Genomic DNA, 27031 nt, shown 5'->3' on the forward strand with positions numbered 1-27031 from the left:
TTCTGAATAGCACAGGGAACTCTCCTCAATATTGTGTAATAACCTGAATGAGAAAAGAACTTGAAAAAGAACAGATACATGTATATGTATAATTGAACCCCCTTCCTGTATACTTGAAACTAAAACATCATTGTTAATCAACTATACTCCAATATAAAATTTAAAAATGTTGAATTTGTGGTAGAAGGATATTTAAAGGAATATTCTTTCACTAGCCAGTGAAAGAAGGCAAGCTCCAGGACATATATATTTCAATTTTGTTTTTAAATGTATTTCCAATAATAAGATACTAGAAGGTATAGATTTAAATTTTATAACTGATTTTATGTTGTATACTTCTATGTATCTTCTAAACTCCATAAAATACATATATATACTATCTATAAGCTGTAAAAATAGTCAAAATTATGAAAACTGTACATAATAGATCATTAAAAATGATTTTTGAATATAATTCAACCAGAGAAAATGATACCAAAAATAATAATGTCAAAAAAAATTTCAAGTGTTATGTTCATTTTTAAATCTCTAATATAAGGTATCTTACTTCACAGAAGAGGAGAAAAATACAAGAAAATATAAGCCAATACTAATCACCTATTGAAGCTTATATTCTATGTTATGAAGAAGTTGTTTAAAAAATGCTGCCAGTAATATTCCCAATATCAGGATGCAACTCAACTTGAGACATTCACTCTTCATGCAAATACCACCTTATCTCCAAACCATAATCAGTGAATTGAAATAATTAAACCAGGAAGTTCTTTCCTCACCTTAACAACCATTGGATTATAAAGCAGTCAGACTCTTTAAATGATCTTTGGACTTTTGGAGTCAAAATATTTGATTACCTGGCCTTTTCTGTGCCTCCTGTGCACTGATAAATGCCAATGAATTCTGTGAGTTGTTTTTGTAACATCGCATCTTTGCCTTCAACTTGAGTAATGAATGTATGCTGTAAAAGATCTGACACTGTTGGACGCTTTTCATAATCCTTAGTCAAACACCTGCACTGGCAGAAAGGAACATGCAATTATTAGATAAGTTAAAGTTTTGAATTTATTATTCACAGTCCTAAAAACTACTCTAACACAAAGGAATGATGTTCTTCATTGATGCTCAGCCCAAGAAACATATCTCAAAAAAATGTTAAAACTGAAATCCGAGGAATTAATGTCTGTGAAAGTGCACACATCTGTGGGCGATTATGCTGTAGTGAAACCAACTTTCAACTAAATTCTACTTTCCTTGCCTCCTAGCAAGTATTACTGCAGAGTGCTAATTGAACTCAGTCTCCACTGCCAAGTCTCTTTTAGCGAAAGATAAACAACAATGAAGTCATTACAGTTTTAATGCTTATCTAAAATTACAACAAACTTTTCAGTCTCCCTTCACTAACGCTTTTAAAGGTTTTTCAATTGATCTGTTTCTTTCTACGTGATAAAACTACTAACCCATGTGCAAGGGCTTATGCACTGCTGCTGCTGCAGCTGCTAAGTCGCTTTAGTTGTGTCCGACTCTGTGCGACCCCATAGACGGCAGCCCACTAGGGCCCGCCGTCCCTGGGATTCTCCAGGCAAGAACACTGGAGTGGGTTGTCATTTCCTTCTCCAATGCATGAAAGTGAAAAGTGAAAGTGAAGTCATTTAGTCGTGTCCAACTCTTCGCAACCCCATGGACTGCAGCCTACCAGGCTCCTCTGTCCATGGGATTTTCCAGGCAAGAGTACTGGAGTGGGTTTGCCATTGCATTCTCTGGCTTATGCACTGAGGATGTTTAAATCCCATGTCAGTGGATGGGCTTTGAGGTCCTACAGTACACGTACTAATGTGTATCACATAGGATCAACCAGGTGAGAGCACCTGAAACAGCATCACAGGAGGAACCCTGGAAGAAACATCGAATGTTTAATCAGCTGCCTTCAGATATTGGAAAGAGGAGTTAAGACTAGTCTTCAAGGCAAGGAAACAAAAAAGTTAGGATCGATGGGTAGAATTAAAAGAGAAATAGATTTCTGGTCCATATAAGAGCGAACTTTTTGACAGAAGATGGAATGGGCAGCATTGGGAAGTAAGATTATTTTTATCAAGGGATTACTGATTGGCTTCTCAGTGCACCATGTTCAAGAAGAATTCATGTTCTGCACACTCTTTCAGTCCTGAGATTTTTGAGGATCTATGGTTATGAGGAAACTGGTCAGGGTGGCACTGTCATTTGAGGATAGAAAAAAACAAAAAGGAACCCAAGCCTGACCTGAGCCATGCCACTTCTTATCTGTATTGTTAATCCTTCTGGTTTGAGAATTTGGCAATTTATTCTACTGGAATTAACTAAACAAATACTGGCTTCCACGATGGTGCTAGCGGTAAAGAACCCACCTGCTAATATAGGAGATGCCTGAGACAAGGGTTCGATCCCTGGGTCAGGAAGACCCCCTGTAGGAGGGCACGGCAACCCACTCCAGTATTCTTGCCTGGAGAATCGCCATGGACAGAGGAGCCTAGTGGGCTATAGCCCACAGGGTTGCAAACAGTCAGACACTAGCAATTTAGCTTACAACCACAAAGAGATACTACCCAGGGATGCTAAAAGATGCTAAAGAATAAGGATGACAATGTCTCAAAATAAGATGTGCTTTTAGTTTTCATTTAGTTTAGCACAATGTGTCAATTTCTGCCACCTTCAACACTTGTATCTACGTACTGAGATTAATCACATTGGAGATTATTTTATTCAGTTAAAACCTTAACAGTTAAACTGCTGTGTGCCAGCCACTGGACTTAGAATGAAAAGTAAGGCACATGCGGTGCCCTGGAGTTGTTTACTGTCTATTTAGGGAGCAAGATCTCTAAACAGGGAGTGAAATAAAAGAAGAAATGGTATTAGAGGAAGAGGAACCAAGGACAGGAAGAGCTTCCCGGGCAGAGACCTAACTGCCTGAAGGAAAAGAGGAAATGCTTCTCAGAGGTGAAACTGTATGGAATATGTCAAAATCACCAAGCTGCATTAACGGATCCACATGGAAGGATCTGACCACATGAGTCATGACTACAAGTCGTGGGGAACACTTCAAAGTTACAAACGATTCTCCTATGAGGTCAAAGGAATTCGGCTGCAGTTCATTAAATATTATGCAGTGTGTAGTACATATGTAGCAATGATTAGTTAAGTAAAAACTAAAAGAAAAAACATTGCCACTATTTCTTGTGTTTGCATAACCCTTATATCAGCCTCTTACCTTTATAGAAACAAGCAGATATTCTTGGTATGCAAACCAGCAATTTCAATGTGACAAAGATGATTAGTTCCTCTACTTTTTTTCCCTTTTTACATTTTCTGAGTGAAGTTTGACACATTCAAGCTTAATGACCCCTTCTCTCCCATTCAAAACCTTCAGTCATCCCTTCCCTTATTTTTTCAAGGTGAAGTCATGAGAAAGACTGTGAAAAAAATTTCACAGACAGATTTACAAATAGCTGATGCATAGCTTCTACTCAGTTGTCTGGAGGCACTGCATTTATACTAAATATCTGTCAAATTAAAAGTGAATTTCAAATATCTAAGATTTTATCTGCATGATTATCTGACTTACCAAGTGCAATGAAAACTCCCTGGCTGTGATGAGAATTAGTGATGCAGATAACTGAAGGGCTAAATAACTGACTGACTATACGATTGGTAAGAAGGTGGGAGATGCTAAGGGCAAGATTGCAAAAGGCAGGTGGACAGAAGAAACCACTCACGGGTGATGCAGTGTCTGCAGAAGCACAGTCATCGACAGAATGAACGTGACCCTGAGATCATTATCGAAACAATAATAAGTTCACTGAACATTCAGAAGACACTACAAATGCTTGTTTTGATGAAGATCATGGGAACCTCTAGGGTTATTTAATAGATAAAGAGGAGAGTCAGAAGCTTGGAGGAATGATTATAAAAGGCCCATCTCAAAGTCATATAGCAGGATGTAATTTCTTTGACTCCTCTAAAAGACTCTAAGGGCTCTCCTGGTGGTCCAGTGGTTAAACTTTGTCTTCAAATGCAGGGGGTGTGGGTTCGATCCCTGGTCGAGAAGCTAAGATCCCACATGCTTCCTGGCCAAAAAAAAAAAAAAAAAAAAAAAAACCACAACACAGAACAGAAGCAATATTGTAATAAGTTCAATAAGGACATTAAAAATGTGTGCCTGCTAAATCACTTCAGTGATGTCTGACTCTGTGTGACCCTATGGACTGTAGCTTGTTAGGCTTCTCTGTCCATGGGATTTCCAGGCAAGAATACTGGAGTGGGTTGCCATACCCTCCTCCAGGGAATCTTCCTGACTCTGGGATAGAACCTGGATCTCTTAAGTCTCCTGCATTGGCAGCTGGGTTCTTTACCACTAGTGCCACCTGGAATGGCCCACATCAAAATTAAAAAAATAATAATAATAAAAAGAAAAAACTCTATTGTTACTCACTTGCTGATGAAGTCATTGAATTCTGCTGACCATATCTCAGGTTGCCTCAGTTTTGGGGGTGGATTCCTAGAAAAATAAGATACAAGGTTGGATAGTACACATTGGCCAGGCAGGACAAAATTAATAGGCAGGACTGGACAGACTAATGTATCACTGCACTCAAATCCTGCCAGGTATAATCAAGTATTACCATCATTTTCCAATTCAAAGACAGATAATTAGTTATTAATCATTCTTTATATGGAATGACAGGTCTCTTGCTTCTCTGAAAGCACATAATATACCCATTTTTTTCCCAGCTGATCTTTTTTTCTTCGAAAGAACCTTCTTGCTTTGAACTGAGAGCCCTAGAGGAAAACATAAATACTTAGCTGATTAGAAACAATGGCTCCTGGGGAAAAGATTTTTTTACTTTGAGTCCTACAAAAATCTCTGATGGATATTCAGGAGACACAAAGGTGACTGGAAAGGAGGATTATTCAGAATATGCAAGAAACCTTAGCAGAGAGGCCTTTATAGAAGAGTGCCTTTATGACTTGTTCTGTTGTTACTTGGGTAGATGGCCAGAAACAAGATTACAAAAGTAAGGAACTGGAAAATATGATTGGCAATAAAGCTCTGAATGCCACTGCAAGATTCTGTTATTAATTCCTTTCATTTTAAGCTGAACAAATCTTTTCTTTTTTGTGATGTTCATGAACACAAAGGAACATCATCTGAAAATGAGGCTGATCTCTAACTGTAATCAAGCAACACTGATCAACCACGATAACCGTGATAGTTGAATGTCCTGAAGTACCGCTTTATGTTAATTCCAACAGCTCTTTGTTTTCATTAGTGGAATGGAAATACTTTGTCTTCAGCTCTGCTTTACTCCTTAAATAGCTCAAAATGAAATTAATGTACAGTCTGTACAGGCTCATTAAAGAAAAGTGCAGCTACTCATCCACTAGATCACACTGAAAGCTCATTTTACAATCCTTAGGACTATTTGAAGATTGCTGATTTGCACATTAAAAGAAGTAATTCTTTTCTCCAACAATTTTGCTTGGCTTCTTGTTCTCCTGAAAAACTCTTCTAAGAGATTTACTGGTTTGCTTTGAGTAGAGCAAGATTTTGATGATTTTAGAACATTCAGAACTAGGTAGCTTTACAGATCCTCCTTTTTTCCTAATTATTTCTTCAGTCAGTATTCTTAGAACTCTATTTTAAAGATATACTGGTGGCACAAGGAATAAGAAACAACTGAGATGGTGCAGTTTCCAGAGGTGCCTTGCTCACAGGTACCATATAGATCAACAGTAGCATCCCTCTTTCATGTGGCATCATCATTAAGAGTAATAACCCTGGGCTAACTATGTTCATTTAAACCATAATTTAAATAGCTCAGGGAAAACAGTGCTTCATCTCACATACAGAATGACAACAGGAATTAGGATATACAGATTCTGTTGGTTTTCCTCAAATTTAATGAAATGCCTTAGACCTGATACAGAGCAGGTTTTCTGCTCTTTTTCTGTAATCTCATTTCCACACTTTCTGTGTGTGCTAAGTCGCTTCAGTAATGTCTGACTCTGTGCGACCCTATGGACCGTAGCCTGTGAGGCTCCTCTGTCTATGGGATTCTCCAAGTAAGAATACTGGAGTCAGTTGCCATGCCCTCCTCCAGAGATCTTCTGACTCAGATATTGAACCTGCATCTCTTACATCTCCTGCATTGGTAGGCAGGTTCTTTACTACTAGTGCTACCTGGGAAGCCCCACTTATTAGTAAGCAATATATTTTACAAACAGTAAGACCTGAGAGATACATTGAAATTGTTATGGAAAGGATGATATATATATATTTAAGGTATTATAACTCAATAAATACAGGCAGGACAAAAAATTACAAGGTAAACTTAAAAACAAGTTTGAATGTTTTACACTAATTTAATTTCATGCCAAATATTCCAAATAGATCTATTTGGAAATGAATAGGTCATATTGGCATTATTTCTTTTGGACTGGAACCACCCCCAACAAGGACTTTTACATATGATTCAATGTTCTACAGGCATTAGGATCCCACAATTTATTTAATGGAGAGTGGGGGAACAGATTTTAGCATACCTCATCTCTCCACCCTGGACCCATGTTCCCATAGGCCCTCTCTGTGCATTTCATTAAAATTAAGATAGCAGGCAAAATCCATAAGAAAGTCTTTAGGATTTCCCTGGTAATACAGTGGATAAGAATCCACCTGCCAATGCAAGGGACATGAGTTTCATCCCTGGTCCAGGAAGATTCCACATGCTGCAGAGCAACCAATGCATGCGCCACAACTACTGAGTCCTCGGGCTGCAGCTACTGAAACCCATGTGCCCTAGAGTCCATGTTCCTCAATAACAGAAGCCACCACAATGAGAAACCTGAGCACCACAACTAGAGACTGGCCCCTGTTTTTTGCAACTAGAGAAAGTCCACGCACAGCAATGAAGATCCAATGCAACCAAAAATAAAAAATAAATAATATTTTGAAAAGACAGTCTTTAAAAGATAATACATGTATAATAAAAATAGGCAGTCTTTTCATGTCAGTTTTCTGAAATATCTAGGAACTAACCAAAACATATACAGTGTTTAATTAGTGGTAAGCAAGAGGGAAAATCTGACAACGCACATAAAAGGGGAGGTGTCTACACAGGAAAGTGCCTTCCTGGCTCCAAAGAGATTATTTTTCTAAGCTTAATGTTTTATATTAACATATTCAAAACACTAACATATTCAAAATCATTATTACTTTATCAAAAATTCTACTTCTGACTTTCTTAATACTATCATTTTAAAGCTCTAAACAAAGGGAAGTCTTAGCAAGTAATAAAAAATTATTAGATTGATAAGAGTGGAACAGAGCATATTACTGTTACATGGACTGTGGACCAGGGAGCCTTACTGACGCATCTGGGAGTGAATCAAGAGTGATAGGAAGTGCTGTTTTCCAAGGTCAATCCTTGCTAAAGAAACACACACACACACAATACCAAGAGAAAGCTCTTGTACTAAGACCAGGAAAAATAAAACAATGGTACAAAAAGAGTGTCTTGAAAGAAGCAGAATGATATTCCAGGCCACTCTGCTCCCAACCTGTGGAAATATATCTGGATATTTCCATGAAGAGCTTGACAAGGATTCAGTGGCTGGAGGAAGAGAGAAAATTGGCAGGTACTGGACCCACGTGACAGCCCTCTGACCTGGGTATTTTGAAGAGTGCTCTCATGGGATGCAGGTCAGCTAGTGGAGGGTCTCCATCCCCCAGCTCAATGGCCGTGATCCCCAGGGACCACGTGTCACATCTGGCATCGTAAGTTGTATCCAGTTGCTGTTCACATGCAATCACCTAGTAGAAAATGAAAGAAAAAGGAAGCTTACAGCTTCAATAAGCACATAGGAAAATGCTTAGAATGATGTGTAAGTGTTCAAACTGATGAGCTTTGAGAGCTCCCAGCCAAGGCAGTAACATGGGGAAGTAAAACCTTAAATTATAATTAGTAGCGATAGTTTTATTCTAAGAATGTAGAATATCTTAGCAGGATTGAAAACAATAAGGGAAGAAGTCTATGAAAAAAAAAAGTATTTTTGAAAATGCAAAACAGAAAGGGGAATGAAAAAGTGTACCTAATGGGAAGGAATGGGATCAAACATACAACTTAAACTTGTGAAATGATAATCATCTGATAAACATTTGATTAGTAAATAGAGTCATTCATCTTGGCACAGATAAAGAACACATCTTTAACAAAAATTGAAGGATACAAAGAAAAATAAGCTTGCGGGAAGCCTAGGTTTATGGCCTCCATCTTTTTTGACAACTTGAAGGCAAAAATGCGACAAGTGTGGAGAAATACAAAAAGGCTTATGCCATCAACAAGAGAAAAATAACTGGATAAAAATAAAAATTGATAAGATGTTAGTAGTTACCTGGGAGCACACTAGACAGTAAATCCTGTTGTTGTTTAGTCGCTCAGTTGTGTCTGACTCTTTGCGACCCCATGGACTACAGCACACCAGGGTTCCTATCCTTTACTATCTCCCCAAGTTTGCTCAAACTCATGTCCATTGAGTTGGTGATGCTATCTAACCATCTCATCCTCTGTCTCTCCCTTCTCCTCCTGCCTTCAATCTCTCCCAGAATCAGGGTCTTTTCCAATGAGGTGGCTCTTCACATCAGGTGGCCAAAGTATTGGAGCTTCAGCTTCAGCATCAGTCCTTCCAATGAATATTTAGGGTTAATTTCCTTTAGGATTGACTGGTTTGATCTCCTTGCAGTCCAAGGGACTCTCAAGAGTCTTCTCCAGCACCACAGTTCAAAAGCATCGATTCTTCGGCACTCAGCCTTCTTTATGGTCCAGTTCTCACACCTATACATGACTACCAGAAAAACCATAGCTTTGACTATACTGACCTTTGTCGTCAAAGTGATGTCTCTGTTAAGCTACAATCAGGTTTTTAAAAATTCCACGAATTACAGGATGTCATTGAAGAACAAGAAAAAAATTTTTACATGTTGTGAATGTCAACTCACAAGATAAATAAAACATAATCTGGGGATGATGGCAGGTTAGACTTCTTATCATTAAATTACAGTAATATGAAATGAGATGCAAAGTGAAAGAAATCTAAGATCCTGTCTGGAATAGCGTTTCACCTTTCTGATTCCACTTAACATCAAATTTAACACATTAAAACATCCCTATGCTGGCACAGTGGGCACAATGTACCCATGACATTCTTAGTTTACGCTCACTTCCCTAGACTCATAAATACCTTTCCGGTTCACTCTCCAAATTGTCCTGGCTTGTACAATAAGTTACATGGTTACCTATCACAGCCACTCTCTCCCCTTCACCATGAAACACACATACTCTGGGAAGTATGGCTTTACATAATAAACAAATGCTACCTTTGGTCTAGAATTTAATTGAAAAGGATGTCAAATCAAGAATGCCACTTTTCAACTTATAATTGATTTAAACAACCTTGTTTACCTTGTTGTTTTCTAATTCTTAGAAATTAGACCTGAATAACAAAGAGCTGGTATTTATGTGATGTCTTCATTAACTAAATAGTTGATTACTCAAAACACATTCTTCAACAATTCTAGGTAAGCGGAAATTTACTGAAGTATTACCAATCATTCAAAAGTTGGCAAATGCTAAATGAATATAATGTGCACAAAATGTTAAACATATATCTATAGGATAATTTGAAAAGGCCACAATGAACCTTTCTCTTTTATATATTATTGGTTGGCTGAGCAGGAAAGCACTTTCAAACTGTGTCTGTGTTACAGTAGGCTTATTAATGGGAGAAGGCAATGGCACCCCACTCCACTACTCTTGCCTGGAAAATCCCATGGACAGAGGAGCCTGGTAGGCTGCAGTCCATGGGGTCGCTGAGGGTCAGACACGACTGAGCTATTTCACTTTCACTTTTCACTTTCATGCATTGGAGAAGGAAATGGCAACCCACTCCAGTGTCCTTGCCTGGAGAATCCCAGGGACGGGGGAGCCTGGTGGGCTGTGGTCACACAGAGTCGGACACGACTGAAGTGACTTAGCAGCAACTTAGCAGCAGCAGGCTTATTAATAGTAAATAATGACTTATCAGTAAAATGACTGTCTAATAATTGCATAGTAAGGAGTATTAATTTTAATTATTAACTCATTTATTACTCTAATAGTTATATTTTAGATAAAAATATTAACTTTACTCATAGAGTGCTTCTAAGATCTACTAATCAAAATAGTTTTTACTAAATGACAAACTTAAAATATAATAATGGCTTTGTTATTATAAATTAGTATATTAAAAATATAAAACTAGACTATTAATTATTTAATAGAAATCATATAGTTATATTATAGTATTTATTATAGTAATTATTCATATATGTAGATAAGATATAAAGCTTGGTATTACAGCTAGATGTTATTAACTTCTCATTTTTAAACTTTTCACAATCTTTTAAAACACTAGTAATATATCAGAATTGAAAAAAACCCACATTGGAAATTCTTTTATTCAATTTTGTTTTTGCTTATATGACTATACAGTCTACACATATTTTATTTTTAAAGTTTAAGATAATTTATCATTTCTCCATATTTTACAATACACTTACATTTTAACTTTTTTTGCAAGTAGTAATTGAATTAGTATCAACATAGGAACAGCACACCAGGACTTAATCCTCCAGCAAATTTAATTCTATGATTCTGCAATATTAGTGTAGTATTTAAATTACTTGTCTTCCTGTCACTCCCTAGAAAGATGTAGGCAAATAGCAGAGCTTTTCCCAAAGATGGCAGAGTTTTCAAACATAAATGTTCTTTACTGATAAATATAACTAAAAGGATTAAAAGCATTAACATTAAAGTGACTGTGGAGAAAAGATGTAACTCTAGAAAACTTTTCCTCAACTATTTTAGCAGTTTTTTACATCTTCCCACAGGTTATGCTCAAAAGAATCTTTGAGGTGTGATGTGGCCCTAAGCAGAGACACTCAACATAGGACCTACTATAAATATAGGTTAAAAGCCCACATCTGATTTTAAATAAAGTCAAGGCTGTATATTGTCATCCTGCTTATTTAACTTATATACAGACTACATCATGTGAAATGCTGTGCTGAATGAAGTACAAGCTAGAATCAAGATTGCGGGGAGAAATATCAATAACCTCAGATATGCAGATGACATGACCCTTATGGCAGAAGGCAAAGAGGAATTTAAACAGCCTGTTGATGAAAGTGAAAGAAGAGAGTGAAAAAGCTGGCTGAAAACTCAACATTCAAAATATGAAGATCACGGTATCTGGTCCCACCACTTCATGGCAAATAGATGGGGAAAGAATGGAAAACAGTAAGAGACTTTATTTTCTTGGGCTCCAAAATCACTGCAGATGGTGACGGCAGCCATGAAATTAAAAGATGCTTGCTCCTTGGGAGAAAAACAATGACAAACCTAGACAGCGTATTAAAAAGCAGAAATGATTATTTTGCTGAGAAAGGTCTGTATACTCAAGGCTATGGTTTTTTCAGTAGTCATGTACGGATGTGAGAACTGGACAATAAAAAAGGCTAAGCACCAAAGAATTGATGCTTTTGAACTGCAGTGCTAGAGAAGACTCTTGAGAGTCCCTTGGACAGTAAGGAGATCAAACCAGTCAATCCTAAAGGAAATCAACCCTGAATATTCATTGAAAGGACTGAAGCTGAAGCTGAAATTCCAATACTTTGGCCACCTGATGTGAAGAGCCACCTCATTGGAAAAGACCCTGATGCTGGGAAAGACTGAAGGCAGAAGGAGAACGGGATGACAGAGGATGAGGTGGTTGGATGATTTCACTGTCTCAATGGACATGAGTTTAAGCAAACTCTGGGAGATGGTAAAGAGCAGATAAGCCTGGCATGTTGTAGTCCATGGGGTCGCAAAGAGTCAGACAAGACTGAGCAACTGAACAACAGAAAGGGCACTTTTATATTTCTATCCAACTTAAAAACAAAATCTAAATATCGTTAACAGAGATATGTGCACCCTAGATGTCCACTGACAGAACAATGACTAAAGATAAGGTCAGTTCAGTTCAGTTTAGTCGCTCAGTTGTGTCCGACTCTTTGCGACCCCATGAATCTCAGCACGCCAGGCCTCCCTGTCCATCACCAACTCCCAGAGTTCACTCAGACTCATGTCCATCGAGTCAGTGATGCCATCCAGCCATCTCATCCTCTGTCGTCCCCTTCTCCTTCTGCCCCCAATCCCTCCCAGCATCAGAGTCTTTTCCAATGAGTCAACTCTTCACATGAGGTGGCCAAAGTATTGGAGTTTCAGCTTCAGCATCAGTCTTTCCAATGAACACCCAGGACTGATCTCCTTAGAATGGACTGGTTGGATCTCCTTGCAGTCCAAGGGACTCTCAAGAGTCTTCTCCAACACCACAGTTCAAAAGCATCAATTCTTCGGTGCTCAACTTTCTTTGCAATCCAACTCTCACATCCATACATGACCACTGGAAAAACCATAGCCTTGACTAGATGGACCTTTGTTGGCAAAGTAATGTCTCTGCTTTTTAATATGGAATATGCTATGTACTATGTGTTCAGTCACTCAGTCATGTCCAACTCTTTGTGACCCCATGGACCATGGCCACAAGGCATCTCTGTCCATGGGAATCTCCAGGCAAGAATACTGGAGTGGGTTGCCATGCCCTTCTCCAGGGGATCTTCTGGACCCAGGGATCAAACCCAGGTCTCCTGCGTCTCCTGCATTGTAGGCAGATTCTCTACCACTGAGATACCGGAGAAGCCCATACAATGGAATATTAGCCATTAAAAAGAACAAAGTTGGGTCATCTGTAGGGATGTGATAGACCTAGGGTCTGTCACACAGAGTGAAGAAAGTCAGAAAGATATTAATGCATATATGTGGAATCTACAAAAGTGGTACAGATGAACCTATTTTCAGGGCAGGAATAGAGATGCAGACTTAGAGAAGGTACATGTGGACACAGCAGGGGAAATGTAAGGTGGGATGAACTGGGAGCTTGGGATTGACATGCACACTACTGTGTACAAAATAAATAACTAATGAGAACCTATCGTATAGTACAGGGAGCTCAGCTGGGCACTCTGTGATGACCTAGAAGGTTGGGATGGGGAAGCAGAGGTTGGAGGGAGGCTCAAGAGGGAAGTGTATGTATACATACAGCTAATTCACTTCGTTGTACAGCAGAAGAACAGCATTATAATGCAATTATATTCCAATAAAAAGTATATTTAATGAAAACATAAGGTTGTGAGTACAGCTCACCCCTGAGCAACACATGGGTTAAGGGTTCCAATCTCCTGACAGTTGAAAATCCACATACTGCCATCTCTGCCTCAAAAACAGAGAAACTAATATATGACTCACCCAAGGGCAGGAAGCTGAAACAGTTTGGCTAGAACCAGGTCTCAAACTCTGGTTCTTTTTGGAATCCACACATTGTGAGCTCTGATTAAACACAAACTTTTCCCCATACTTAGTTAATTTAAAGATCTGTAAAATGAGATTGGGGATTAGTAGATACAAACTACTATGTATAAAAGGAATAAACTACAAGATTCTACTGTACTGCTGCTGCTGCTAAATTGCTTTAGTCGTGTCCAACACTGTGTGACCCCATAGACGGCAGCCCACCAGGCTCCCCGTCCAGGCAAGAACACTGGAGTGGGTTGCCATCTCCTTCTCCAATGCATGAAAGTGAAAAGTGAAAGTGAAGTCGCTCAGTCATGTCCGACTCTTAGTGACCCCATGGACTACAGCCCACCAGGCCCCTCCGTCCATGGGATTTAGCAGGCAAGAGTACTGGAGTGGGGTGCCATTGCCTTCTCCGACTGTACAGAACAGGGAATTATACTCAATACCTTGTAATAACCTATAATGAAAAAGAATATGAAAAAGAACATATATATGTATAACTTAAATCACTTTGCTGTACAGCAGAAACACAACATTGTATATCACCTATACTTCAATAAAAAAAGAAAAACTGTAAAATGAAAATATAGGCACTATATTTATTGACAAAAATTTGCAGGTAAGTGGACCTGCAATTCAAACCTGTGCTATTCCACTGTAGTTTCTCTCTACCTCATCTGACTTATTCATTCAGTCTTTCATGTATTCATATATTTGCTCACAGCCCATTTATCATCTCCCATGTCACTCCTCACACACGCAAATATCTCACATATAGACAACACAACTGACATTTTCTTCCAGTAGATTCTCACACACATATGGAGCTACAGCGTGCATGAAAACGAAACTCAGAAAGGATCAACCACACCATGTGTCTCCCTCAAAAAAACTCTATCTGACCTCAGGAGCCATCCAAAACGGCGTTCCTACAGATGTGTTCCGACGGTGCCAGGTGCTGGTGAGCTGAGCAGACACGCCTGGAAGGAAGAGACAAGACTTACTTTCTTGCATTCATTACTCAGGTTAAGGAGATTTCAACTGCAATAAATCTGCTTACAAACAAATATGATTCTCTTATAGCTGCCACTGGACTTGAACTTCACCTTAAGGCATCCGAACTCAGGATGTCTGCATAGCCAAGACATACAACGGTCCTCCTATTTTCTATTTCTCGTATCCAAACCTATTCAAACTTAAAGCCCCTTGTCAAGCTTAAATTCCCCCATGCTGACTTCATCTGCTCCAGATTATACTAATCTCTACAGCCTTGACTTTCTAGATTTTAAACTATTTGTCTGTATTGCATATTTTTGTACATAGTTTTGATTTGAATGGTAGGCTCCCTTTGCTCCTTCCTCTCACTACTAATGCAGAAGGAAATGGCAACCCACTCCATTATTCTTGCCTAGAGAATCCCGTGGACAGAGGAGCCTGATGGGCTGCTGTCCATGGGGTCACACAGAGTCAGACACAACTGAAGTGACTCAGCATGCATACATGCATTGGAAAAGGAAATGGCAACCCACTCCAGTATTCTTGCCTGGAGAGTCCCAGGGACAGAGGACTTGGTGGGCTGCCATCTACGGGGTCGCACAGAGTCGGACATGACTGAAGCGACTCAGCAGCAGCAGCAGCCCACTATTAATTCTAGCGAACTGGATTGTTTCATATGGTGGCATACATATAGCAGGTGACTTGTGAATGCAAATAAAATTATTTTCCATCTATCATCTTGGGACAAATCACACCTGATGGGAAGTTTCAAATAAATTATTGGGGTTGGCCAAAAAAGTTCACTCAGGTTTTTCCATAAGCTGTTATAAGAAAACCTGAATGAACTTTTGGCCAGTCCATCACATCTATTAATATTTAAACCAACAGCATCAATAGCATCAGTTATTTTCCTTTAGAGAGACTATACACAGAAAGATTACAATAAGGAAGTTTAACAAAATATTTCAATCTTGTCATCCCATCAATTCTACCTGGTTAGATACAATCATAACTGGCTCTTAAGAAAATCTGGAGTATAGTCCCCCTCCTCACAGCTCATACTTCTGCTCCTCTGGCTGCACGATGCTTCTTCCCTTGACCTCACTCTGGACTTTATGCTTTTCAGTTGCTAAGTCATGTCCGACACTTTGCAACCCCATGGACTGCAGCGGGCCAGGCTTCCCTGTCCTTCACTGTTTCCTGGAGTTTGCTGAAACTCATGTCCATTGAGTCAGTGATGCCATCCAACCATCTCAACCTGTCTCTCTCTTCTCCTTCTGTTAGTTCCAAATTGTGAACTTTAACTCCCTGACATCCTTGCTTTGAAAAGTACCTCCTGGGTGTCACATTTGTTTTAGGCTCTGGCTGTTCACCTTATAAGTCAAGTAGAACAAAGACACTAATTGATGTTTAAAACTGGATATATCTGATACCTCCAAGATGAGGTATCAAATTCAAAGGTGATGAAAATTCAAAGCTCATATTCAGTCAAAAGAGCCTTTCACTGGTGGAAATATACTTGAGTTGAGGCCTAAGTGGTACGTTTTGGTTCCACATTAATTCTTTCCCTCAAGGACTTCCTCCACTGATATAATAAGTGGGACCTTGTCCTAAATGGGATCTGTATCTAAGCCTCCAAATCTTGCCTTTAAACATTTTATTATTTAACAGAAAAAATATCCTCATGAAATTGTTTTTGAAATTCAGAGAAGATGAACTAATCTGAGATTGAAGATTCTCTTGAATATTTCTAACAGATGATCTGAAGAAAGGGAATAATAGAGTTTCTCCAAAATGCACATCTCTCCCCAAGTATTTTAGCTTCCAGGAAAATTAAATGTTAATCTAAACATTTCATCTTGTCTTTTTCTATGAATTAAAGGCATAAATAAGCTTGACTTTTATGACAGTATCCAAGTACAGTAATTTATTTTTATAAGTAGGAAGAGTAAATAGATTTTAAAGAAATTTAATTTAAAATTGATTATAAATCTATTAAAATTTATTCTAAGTTTCTAATGATTTATGAAAAATCAAAAATTCTATTTTTCCCTCAGAAAACATTTCTGTTTCAACTTCATAAAGATTCTGTAAGAATTCAAATGTCATTTAAGCAAAATGTAAAAGGGGTAGAAAATAAACATGATTCAGTAAAATATCTAAAATTCTGCTTCTGGCAAGAAAGTGACAGACTAATCATTTCATAGTTATTTCTTCTTTCTGGGGATAAAGAAAAGATGATGTCGCTAGAATTGGCATTTTTCAGCAAGCAGTCATGCCCTGGTGTTTGAATTTATAGATATGGATGACAGGAAAGGGCGGTCCCTCCACATTCCACAGGAAATATATGGAGAAAGATGCTGAGAAGTTCATTAGGATGTATTAGGGGACCCAAGACAGACCATTCAGATTTTCTCTTGGAAATGTGAGTCTTGAATGGAGACAGGCCGGGAGGTGACTAGAGCAAGTCACCCAAAGTCGGGGCTCTAAGGATTCGCCCAAGTGATGCTGCTCCAGGTGATGCTGTTCTGGAGGTCCAGGGATGCCACAGCCCTTTCCTAGGAGGTCAGATCGCCCAGTCTCTCCCTTGACTTTGTATGTCACTCAGTGCTATTTTCAGTTTTTTTTTTTATTGCCTAAGTTTTTTTTTTTTATTGCCTAAGTGGGTCAGAGTTAAGTTTCTGCTGCCTACAATCACAGAACTCTAATACAAGAGCAAGAATGATTTTACACATAAAGGAGCAGATTAACAAGGGTAATGGCCAATAATAATGAGTTTACAAAGCCTAAGATCATTAGGTTTTATATTAATATGAGAGTATATTACTTTTATTTATATTAATATAAAGTTAGAATTTTTTAAAGCAAACATCTGGCCTCCAAACTCCTTTCTTGATCACACTATTCCAAACAACAAGGAACTTCTGAGCAAGCATACCTAATACAGACATAGACTACTTTCCATATGTTTCCAGATATATTGATATATATATTATGAAACATACAAAGATAATTTTAAAGGATGGTATTAAAATATAACTATTATGAATATTTCATAATTAAGTTGGCTATTTCTTCACTCCAATGGTATATCTGGGATAATGAGTTACGAAGCTAGTGGTGCAAGGGAAAGTGAAAATCACTCAGTAGTGTCTGACTCTTTGTGACCCCATGGACTGTCTTCAGGCCAGAATACTGTAGTGGGTAGTCTTTGCTTCTCCAGGGGATCTTCCCAACCCAGGGATCGAACCCAGGTCCCCACATTGCAGGCAGATTCTTTACCAGCTGAGCTACAAGGGAAGCCCAAGAATACTGGAGTGGGTAGCCTATCCCTTCTCCAGCAGATCTTTCCGACCCAGGAATCAAACCGGGGTCTCCTGCATTGCAAGTAGATTCTTTACCAACTGAGCTATGATGGAAGCCCACAATGCTAGTGGAGTATCATATATTAAGAGTTTTTTGGAATCCTGCAGAAAGGATGTTTTACACCTGGCCCCTGTAAACTGTATGGAAATAAGAAAAATTTAGCCTGGAATGTGAAGCAGGAAAAACAAAAAAGTATCAAAATAAGTGAAAAAGGAAAAATGCAAGTAGGTAGAATAAGAAACCCCTGAGTCTGAAAATATTAGATGATTCTCAGGTTAAACACAATATACACACCTATGAAAGAGTGACAGAAGAAGCATGTTTGTTGAATGTTTCTGCAATAACTGTTAACCCCAAGATCATCTTTCCAACAGAACCAACTTCAGAGACAGATGGCAGCTTAATGGTTAAAACATCTAACATGATCATTTTCAGGATAGTAAACTTCAGCTGGACAGAAACGTGAGTTTCCTGAGGACAAACAGCATTTTTACTTAACATAAATTCCCACAAGAAAATTAGCTAATAAGGTATAAAAATGCAAAATTCAGTTTAAAATGATTGACATAATTACTTTAAAAGGCAACAAGAATCCAAATTATGAGTTCGGGACCTGCAGGAAGTAAAGAAGTTTAGGAAAATCATCTTGTACAGAGAGGAGCTAAGGGAATAATCACCAAAGTAAACAGTTATATAAGCATGTCAAAGGAGAAGAGGCTGAAGATGGAAAATTCCAGGCAGAAAGTTGGGATACAGAGAAGATATTAAAAGGAACAGAAGCAAACAAGAGATCGGGCTGAATGGAAAACAGATTAGAAGAGAGGGCAATAAGCCATTCAAAGTCAAAGCCACAAGAACATTAAGGAGGTTTGTGTCAACAATTCTTCAGCATTTTGCTTTGATTACATTGCTTGGGAATTATTAAGTCCTTCTAATAAGGCTTCCTGCGCTGTTTTTGGCTGGGCAGTCACCCTGTCCTCTATGGCTTATGTCCTGTTTCTGGGGCTGGGGGTTGGGGGGGTGGAAATGTGCAGGATTTATATTTGTGGTTAGGACTCAGGTCTGAGAGAGTGAGAAGAAACATCAGATATGTGGTTTCCAAGGTGGTTCAAAAAGACCAGATGACTTCAGGGAACTTGATTTACTATAACCACAGGACAAGACCCTTGCCATCTCAAGGGAGCAAAGGGAAGAGCTTGGGGTTTTGTTGTTAAAATCAAAACACTGCAGGGATGAGAACTGGGACCATAAAATTTACTATACCATCTAATACCCTCATTTTGTTGGTGAGGTTAGGACGGTATGATGATTAATTTTGTGTGTCAATTTGGTGGGCCCTGGTGCCCAGATATTTAGTCAAATGTCCTTATGGATACTTCTGGGAAGGTGGTTTTCAGATGAGAATTAGCATTTATATCAGCGGACTTTGGGTAAGACTGATTATTGTCCTTAATGTGGATGAGCCTCATGCAGTGAGAGACCATGACAGTGATCTCCACCAGATGAGGACTTCTGCCAGCTGACAGCCTTTGGACTCAACCTGCATCTTTTCCTGGCGTCTACAGCCCACCAGCCTCCCATCAGGTTTTGAAGTCATCAGGCCTCCACAGTCACAGGAGCCATTTTCTTAAATTACATTTCTCTATATACACACAGTACACATCCTGTCTGAGCTGTGTCTCTGGAGAACTCTGACAGATGCAGATATCAGTGCTGAGAGTGGTGCCAGAGGCACAGAATCTTAAAGATGAGTTTTCTGAATTGGTCCTGGGGTTTCTGGAATTGACGCTTAAATCTGATTAGATTCAAAGACATGAATGGCTCCATTTCCAGGAGTCAAGAGAGCACCAACAATCCATGGCATGATATGGCGATAGAGATACACAAAATACCATCACTGAACACGTATAATTAAACACTCACTAGAGGAACAGATCAGCGTGACCATGTATATGATATCTCTGAACATTTTGGTCAAATGAGTAAGTACATTGAGACTGGCTGGTTGCTTTTCATTTCGCCAGACAGAATGAGGAAAGAAAAGGATGAGCTCAGGGATTCAAATTCCCAGTAAGTACTTCATGAATGACCCAAAAGCTTCCACATCTGCCCCCAAAAGAGACCCTTCTCTCCTGCAGCCAGATTTGAGACTGATGAAAACCAAACCCAGAATCTCATCCTGCAAGTGGCTGGATTAAGATGCAAACTGAATTCCCCCAACTTCAGAGGGTGTCTGCCATTAAAATAAAGGCACTGACTGGGAAGCAATGGGATCCCGAAAACTGGAATGCAGGTGTATGAGAAGATCCTATTGAAGGTGGGCTCTGAACCCCTAAATTCTGATCAATCTTCTCTGCCAGGAGAGGTAGCCCATGTGAGGAGATTAAACTTGCCTTTGCCCAAGGAAACTACCTTAATGGTCTCCTCTAATATAGTTGCCTTACAAGACACTGATAATTCTCAACATCCACCCCAATCACCTCTCTTTGCTCCTAAACCTATAATCAGACTCTAGTCCCACAAGAACCTTACAGGTGTGGTACAAAGAGCTACTTGATTTTTTAAACTTTACATAGATAGAAATTCAGAGAATATGTGTGGGAGCAGATATTAAGGATGTGGTATATGGTGGAAGGAAAAACATAAAACTTGAATCAGGCTAAAGTTACTGATATGAGCCCACTAAGCAGACATCTTATCCCTAACATTGCATCTAACAAGTTTGGCTGGTTGGCTCAGACATGGGTCAAAAAGTGGCCTCCAGTAAATGAACTTGAAACACCAGAACTAGTTCACTCTAGAGGAAGGGATGCAAAGACTTAGGATGACCGTAGTGTTAGAGGGGGTCTATCATTTAAGACCTAAGATCCCACATGCCACAGGGCAGCTAAGCCTGTGTGCTGCAACTAGAGAAGTGCCCATGCACCAAAACAAAGACACAGAGCAGCCAAAGTTTAAAAAATAAATTAAAAAATGTAAAACAAGAGGCAGAGAGGAAAGATTGGGTTTCTCCAGTGAGAGAGGAAGAGGCAGCAAGCCGTCCTGGTTCTTGCCTTCTGTTCTGTCCTTTCTAGTCCCTTTCGTCCTGTTCTTCTTACCCAGGAGACTCCCTTGTGAATCTTACTCACTTCTGGAGCTAGTCTGCGGTTCCTGTCCTCACAACTGAAAGACCCTTGACCAAGACATACAACTCTATCTGTAATGTTAAATTGCTTAGTTCATATAACTCTATCTGTAACGTTAAACTGCTTATTCAGTCTGAAAACACTGGAGACCACAGCTTCAGCTCAAACCACAAGGTCTAAAATAAAGAGCCCATTTATTCATGGTTTTGCTTTACAAAATGAAAGAATTTATTTTTCCTCTCAAATAAAATAATGGTCACCTCTCTGAAGTACAAAAATAAATTTGAGCTGAGGAAAATATTAATTTTTTGTATAGATATGAAAATTCTCAAGCTCTGTCAACTTTTAAAAATGGTTCTTTCCTCTAGTTTCTTTTTTTTCAATATATCATTTCATTATACAAAACACTAGTTCTCCAGTTTTCAAGATGCATAACATTCAACTAACAAATACACATATTTGGTAGATATATATGTGTACATATTACATAATCTTTAAACATGTACATAAACATCTTTAGACATCTGTATTGTCTCCAAATTTTCTCCATAGTTTACATTTTTTTGACATAATCTCGACCTTAGTGAAAAGCTGGCAAGAGAAGTACAAATAATATTCTTTCCTCAACCATATAAGTATGTAAGTATGTAAACCACAGAATGTAAGTGGGCTGCTTGATGCCTTTTCACCTCCAAATACTTTAATGTATGATTGCTACAAATAAGGACATTCCACTACATACTGGCAATACAACTAATAAAAGCAGGAAATTTAACACTGATCCCTTTCTACCATCTAGCCTACAGACTTCATTCATATTTCATCAATTGTCCCAAGCACCCTTACAACAAAATATGTCCTTCCAATGCAAAGATCTAATCCAGGATCACATGCTGCATTTAGTTGTCCTATCTCTTTGGTCTCCTTCAATCTAAAGGAGTTCTTTAGGCTTCCCTTGAACTTCATGGCCTTGATACTTTTGTAGGATTTCAGGCTAGTTTTTTTGTAGAATGTTCTTGAAGTTGGACCTGTCAGATACTCCCTCATGATTAATATTTTTGGCAGGACTATCATGGAAGGGAAGTCTCACTGTCTCCTATTAGGTGGTATGAGATTTCCACTTGTCACACAGTTGTATTCTCTTTGTATACATGGTTAAGTCTGTGTCTGCCAGGGTTCTAGTTTGTAAAGTTTTCTCTTTTTCTTTTGTACCTATGTATCTTATGCAGCAGCATTTAAAGACTAAATATCCTATTTTTAATCAAAACTTAACTCACTAGTTTAGCATCCGCTGAAGTGTTTGGATGAATTAATTTACTATGTGCTAAGTTCCTTCAGTCGTATCCAGCTCTTTGTGACTTCATGGATTGTAGCCTGCCAGGCTCCTCTGTCCCTGGGATTTTCCAGGCAAGAATACTGGAGTGGGTTGCCATTTCCTTCTCCAATTATTACTATGATGGGTGCCAAAAGATAATTTCAAAAATCTCACTATTCCTTCTACATTCATTAAGTTAGTATTCTTCTGTAAAGAAATTTACAGAAGATTTTGATTTTTTCCATTCATCTATTAATGTCTGTAAGTATGCAAGTATGAATTTATGGACTTCTACTTTATTCAATAGATACCATTGTCTCATCATTATTACCATTACTTTGATGCTCAAATTGTCCCAGATTCGGTCAGTGAGAATCACTTCAGTGTGGCTTCTATGTCCTTTTGACACTGTCTCCATCACTCTTTGAGCTTTTCCTTACTTCCTGGTACATCAAGTTCCAGGCTCAGCTTGTACAGCCTTAAAAAAATCAGTCTTTTCCCACAAATCCTTGCTTCCTATTAGATGAGAATTGTGTTTAAAAACTAAGAGCTAGGTACTTGATGTGCTTGCTCTTGGGGCATCAAGCATGCATGTCCTTTTAGTGGACATAGCCGGATAACCGGTGTACACACACACACACACACACATTAAATTTATTTTTATATACCTCTCTGTATATTGAAAACCCTGAGTTCACAGGGACACTTCCAATGCAATCCAGAATCATGGGGTTCAGTTATCTTTCCATATTCATAATTCTCATCTCTAACAGTAAGAAACTGGACTCCCACTGATCTCAGCATATTTCCTCATAGTATCGAGCCCCCTTTATGTAACCTGTCCCTTGTCTCCATGTAGACCCCCAGTCACATGGATCCCCTTCTTACCCAGTTCAGGCTCTGACAACTTGACTTGGGTCACCACCATCCCCCTAGAGAAATACTCTCTTTGTCCCCTCATCTGGGACTCAATGTCCCAAGCCAAGCCACCACTGCTCCCACCCTCCCACCAAGGACACCCTTCTCACCCCTTTCAGGCCCAAACCTCATGCTAAATTGCACCCCGACTCCCATGATTACTCGACCCCACTGAACAGCTTTTGAGTGATTCCAGAAAAAAGGAAGGAATGGAGGGAACTTCATAGTTTTTAAGTTCAGGTGGACCTGTGTCACGTGATGCTACAGAAATGGGTTATTAATGAATAAGTCACAACTTCTCTTTGACCTACATTACTTATTGGGGATTTGGCCTAAAATTGGGCACGTGGGTACTAAGAGATTGAAAGCCATAAAATACTCTGTCATAAGAACGATGTCTAAATAAATCACAAGAAGTACATTTTGTACTTTTGTATTGAAATGTTAACTATTCCATTAGAAATGAAGGTCCCCAGAGAGACTATCTGTAGAAATGAGAACTGAGTACTGCCTTGGTCTCTCCTGCATTTTCTATTCCAAATGAGGACTGCTTTTTCAGACCTTAGTTGACTTGCCTAAAGGGGTTTCTCTCCTGGGAAGTCATGTTATTTATTGATTGATCGTATACCAGTGACTGTTAATGTATTTCATTAATAACGTCTGCAAGCTCACTTGTCTTTTTATTCCCTGAGGCAGCTGGTGAAAGTCTAGCCCACTTAAGAAGAAAACAAAAGGTTTTCTTAAAGGCTGCACTTATAACCAGCACTAGCAAACTGAATCTTACTATTAGTGTAATTAAATAGCTTGATATTTAAAGTTAATACCCAATCGACTCTAGCAGAGGGCTATTAAAGAAAAAAAAAAAAAAAGAAAGAGGCACCAATTTTGGGAATTCAGATTTTTCATTATTTACCAACTATTTAAATACAGTATTTTCTTATCATTTTTCAAGTACCTACTATATGTACAATACTGAGCTAGGGGTGAGGTGGCAGTATTATTTTACAATAATGTTAATAGTGCAGATTTTTTAAATTATAGTGTCAATAATTATACTAAGCAGTTCACCTGTATTATCCCATTTACTTTCCACAATGATCAACCATATGATATAGACACTGTTTTTCTTATTGTTGTCCCTGAAGATTTTAAGTGACCTTCTCAGGGTCACAGAATTATATGGAAAGTCCTGCTTCCCATTCACTCCTTCATTCAAGAGTATTTACTGAGCACTTCCAACATGCCATTGCCAAACTTGGTTCTGGGGAGACAGTGATAGACCAGATAGCATGCCATCCTGAACCTCAAACTTCAGCAGGGAGAGCAGTCAAATTAAACACATGATTACAATAGAGGGTGACAACTGGCTGGCTGAAGAAAGGATACAATGCATGTATACAATGAAATATTACTCAGTCATTAAAAAGAATGAAATAATGCCATTTGCAGCAACAGGGATGGACCTGCAGATAATCATACTAAGTGAAGTAAGTCAGAAAGGCAATGACAAATATCATATGATAGTCCTTATAGGTGGAATTTAAAAGAAATTATACAAATGAACTTATTTACAAAACAGGAACACATCCATAGACTTCGAGAACAAATTAATGGTTACCAGAGGGAAGGGTGGGATGGGGAGGGATAGACCAGGAGTTTGGAATTGACATGTACACACTGCTATATTTAAAATAGGTCACCAACAGGGACCTACTGTACAGCACAGGGAACTCTGCTCAATATTCTGTAACAACCTAAATGGGGAAAGAATTTGAAAAAAGACATATATATATATATATATATATATATATATATATCTGAATCACTTAGCTGTATACCTGAAATGAACACATTGTTAATTAACTATGCTGCTGCTGCTGCTGCTGAGTCACTTCAGTCGTGTCAGACTCTGTGCGACCCCATAGACAGCAGCCCACCAGGCTCCCCTGTCCCTGGGATTCTCCAGGCAAGAACGCTGGAGTGGGTTGCCATTTCTTTCTCCAAACTCCAATATAAAATAAAAATTTAAAAATTAAAAAAAAAAAGAATAATAGAGTGCTGGAGAGGTTCTCAGCCAGGCAGACAGAGGTCCCCTGGGTACAGCAACGACGGGAGGCTTCTATGCAGGGAAAGCATCGTGTTTGTAACTGGTCACAAAATTCAATGACATTATACTTAGATACATAGTGAAAATGTAATTGTGATTTCTTCATTTGGTCTCTCACTATTATGGCCTCTCCTATGCCCCTACCCACGGGTTTGCCAGGTAGCTCAGTGGTAAAGAATCTACCTGCCAATGCAGAAGATGCAGGAAGACGCAGGTTCAATCCCTGGGTCGGGATGATCCGCTGGAAGGGGAAATGGCAACAGTGTTCTTGCCTGAAAAGTCCCCTGACAGAGGAGCAGGGCGGGCTACAGTCCACGGAGTCACAAAGAATCAGACATGACTGAGTGACTGAGCAAGCATGCCTCTATCCACTGGCTGGGAGAAGTAAAGCTTAGACCCAAATCCTAAGTCCTTTGAGAAAGAATTCATTCTCTCTTGGATGAAAGCCCTCGTTCCGTCTCTGCCTTCGCTCCATCTCTCAGACGGCACCCCCTTCTTCCCTCCTGAAGATGTTACTGTCTGTACAGGATGAGGGATGGCTTATAAGAAGACCTTGTGTGGCTTATAAGACCTTGTGGAAAGGAGAAGAGGGAGGGTCCTGGGGTGTGGTGGGTCTCCAGTCTCTGGGGCCATGTGTCTTTCCCCCTGGCCTCTCATGCCACGGTCTGCATCTGGCGAACCTGTGGCCTGATCTCCTGCAGGCAGGCCTTCCTGCAGACGTTCCTGGCACATGACGACTCAGCCGAGGCAGACAAGGTTCTAAGGTCTGGCTGTGATTCCTATTCAGACCTGGCCTAGGTGATCTGCTCTGTGCCTCACCGCCCATCCTGAGCAAACCCCTCTAGAAACTCCCCAGCCAGATTCGAGTTATTTTTGGGTTAATGGGAACAGAGGATAAGGGTCTGGAGAACTTTGGCATGCATGAGTGCTGCCTCTACCCAATCAGTCTCCACCTCCAGGTCAGGACCACATGGTCACTGCCGTCTGGACTGGCACAGACTCTGCAGGGCCCTTCTCTGGGGCATGGAGTGACGGTGGTGGAAAGGGTGTGGGTAAGGGCTCCCTTCTGCCCTCTTGTCACCTTCACTTTTCAAAAGCTCATTTCGCTGTCCCACCTCCTTCTCTGCTTCACCTTTTCACAATTACCCGAGAACCGGAAAGAGTTTCCATCTTCTTTCTGTTCACTCTTAAGGGAAACCCTATGATGGATTCCTGGAATTTCCCCCTCCATATTTTAAAGAGAAGATAAAGCAATTTAGACAGACCTTCCTGGGGAGATAAACTGGGTCTTGCTATACACTCCTATTTTTTATTATTAACCTCAGCCATCTTATTGTATTCCTTCTGAAACAAATCTTAACCTCCCCCCAGACAGAGAGATGCCTCTGGCAGATGAGTGAAGATCACATTCTTGCATAAACAAGAGAAAAGCATGTTAACCAATTTTGAAGTACTTCCTCCAGCACATATATAAGAGCCCTAACTGAGAAAGAGGGTGGGTACATTTAAGGGATTGAAAGAAGTTGACCTGGCCCATAGGTCACAGGAAGAGGGAGTCCCTCACAAGCACCAAGGGGTAAAACAGGTGTTAATCACTAAGTGCTTACTCCAGGGCAGCCAAGAGGACCGTAAAGTCTACAGGAAACCACTGAACAGAACACTGAACAAGAGAGTGGCCGGGTCAGCTGAGCTTTCTGGCTACAGATGGAGTGTGGACAGTGATCTGGAAGGAAAGGAACGAGACTGG

General features: G+C 39.4%; 1 protein-coding gene across 1 annotated transcript in view; it reads right to left on the reverse strand.

Moving 5' to 3' along the window:
* The window catches only part of MYO3A (myosin IIIA), a 161527-nt gene that overhangs the window by 111049 nt on the left and 23447 nt on the right, over positions 1–27031 (reverse strand). Inside the window, exons 5-8 of the mRNA XM_044927476.2 lie at positions 14361–14437; positions 7692–7837; positions 4460–4525; positions 852–1007 (exon numbers count right to left, since the gene is read on the reverse strand). Of these exons, the coding sequence (XP_044783411.2) occupies positions 852–1007; positions 4460–4525; positions 7692–7837; positions 14361–14437 (445 nt within the window). The remainder of the gene's footprint in view (positions 1–851; positions 1008–4459; positions 4526–7691; positions 7838–14360; positions 14438–27031) is intronic.

Source organism: Bubalus bubalis, chromosome 14 (assembly GCF_019923935.1).
Source record: "Bubalus bubalis isolate 160015118507 breed Murrah chromosome 14, NDDB_SH_1, whole genome shotgun sequence".
Taxonomy (NCBI): Eukaryota; Metazoa; Chordata; class Mammalia; order Artiodactyla; family Bovidae; genus Bubalus; species Bubalus bubalis.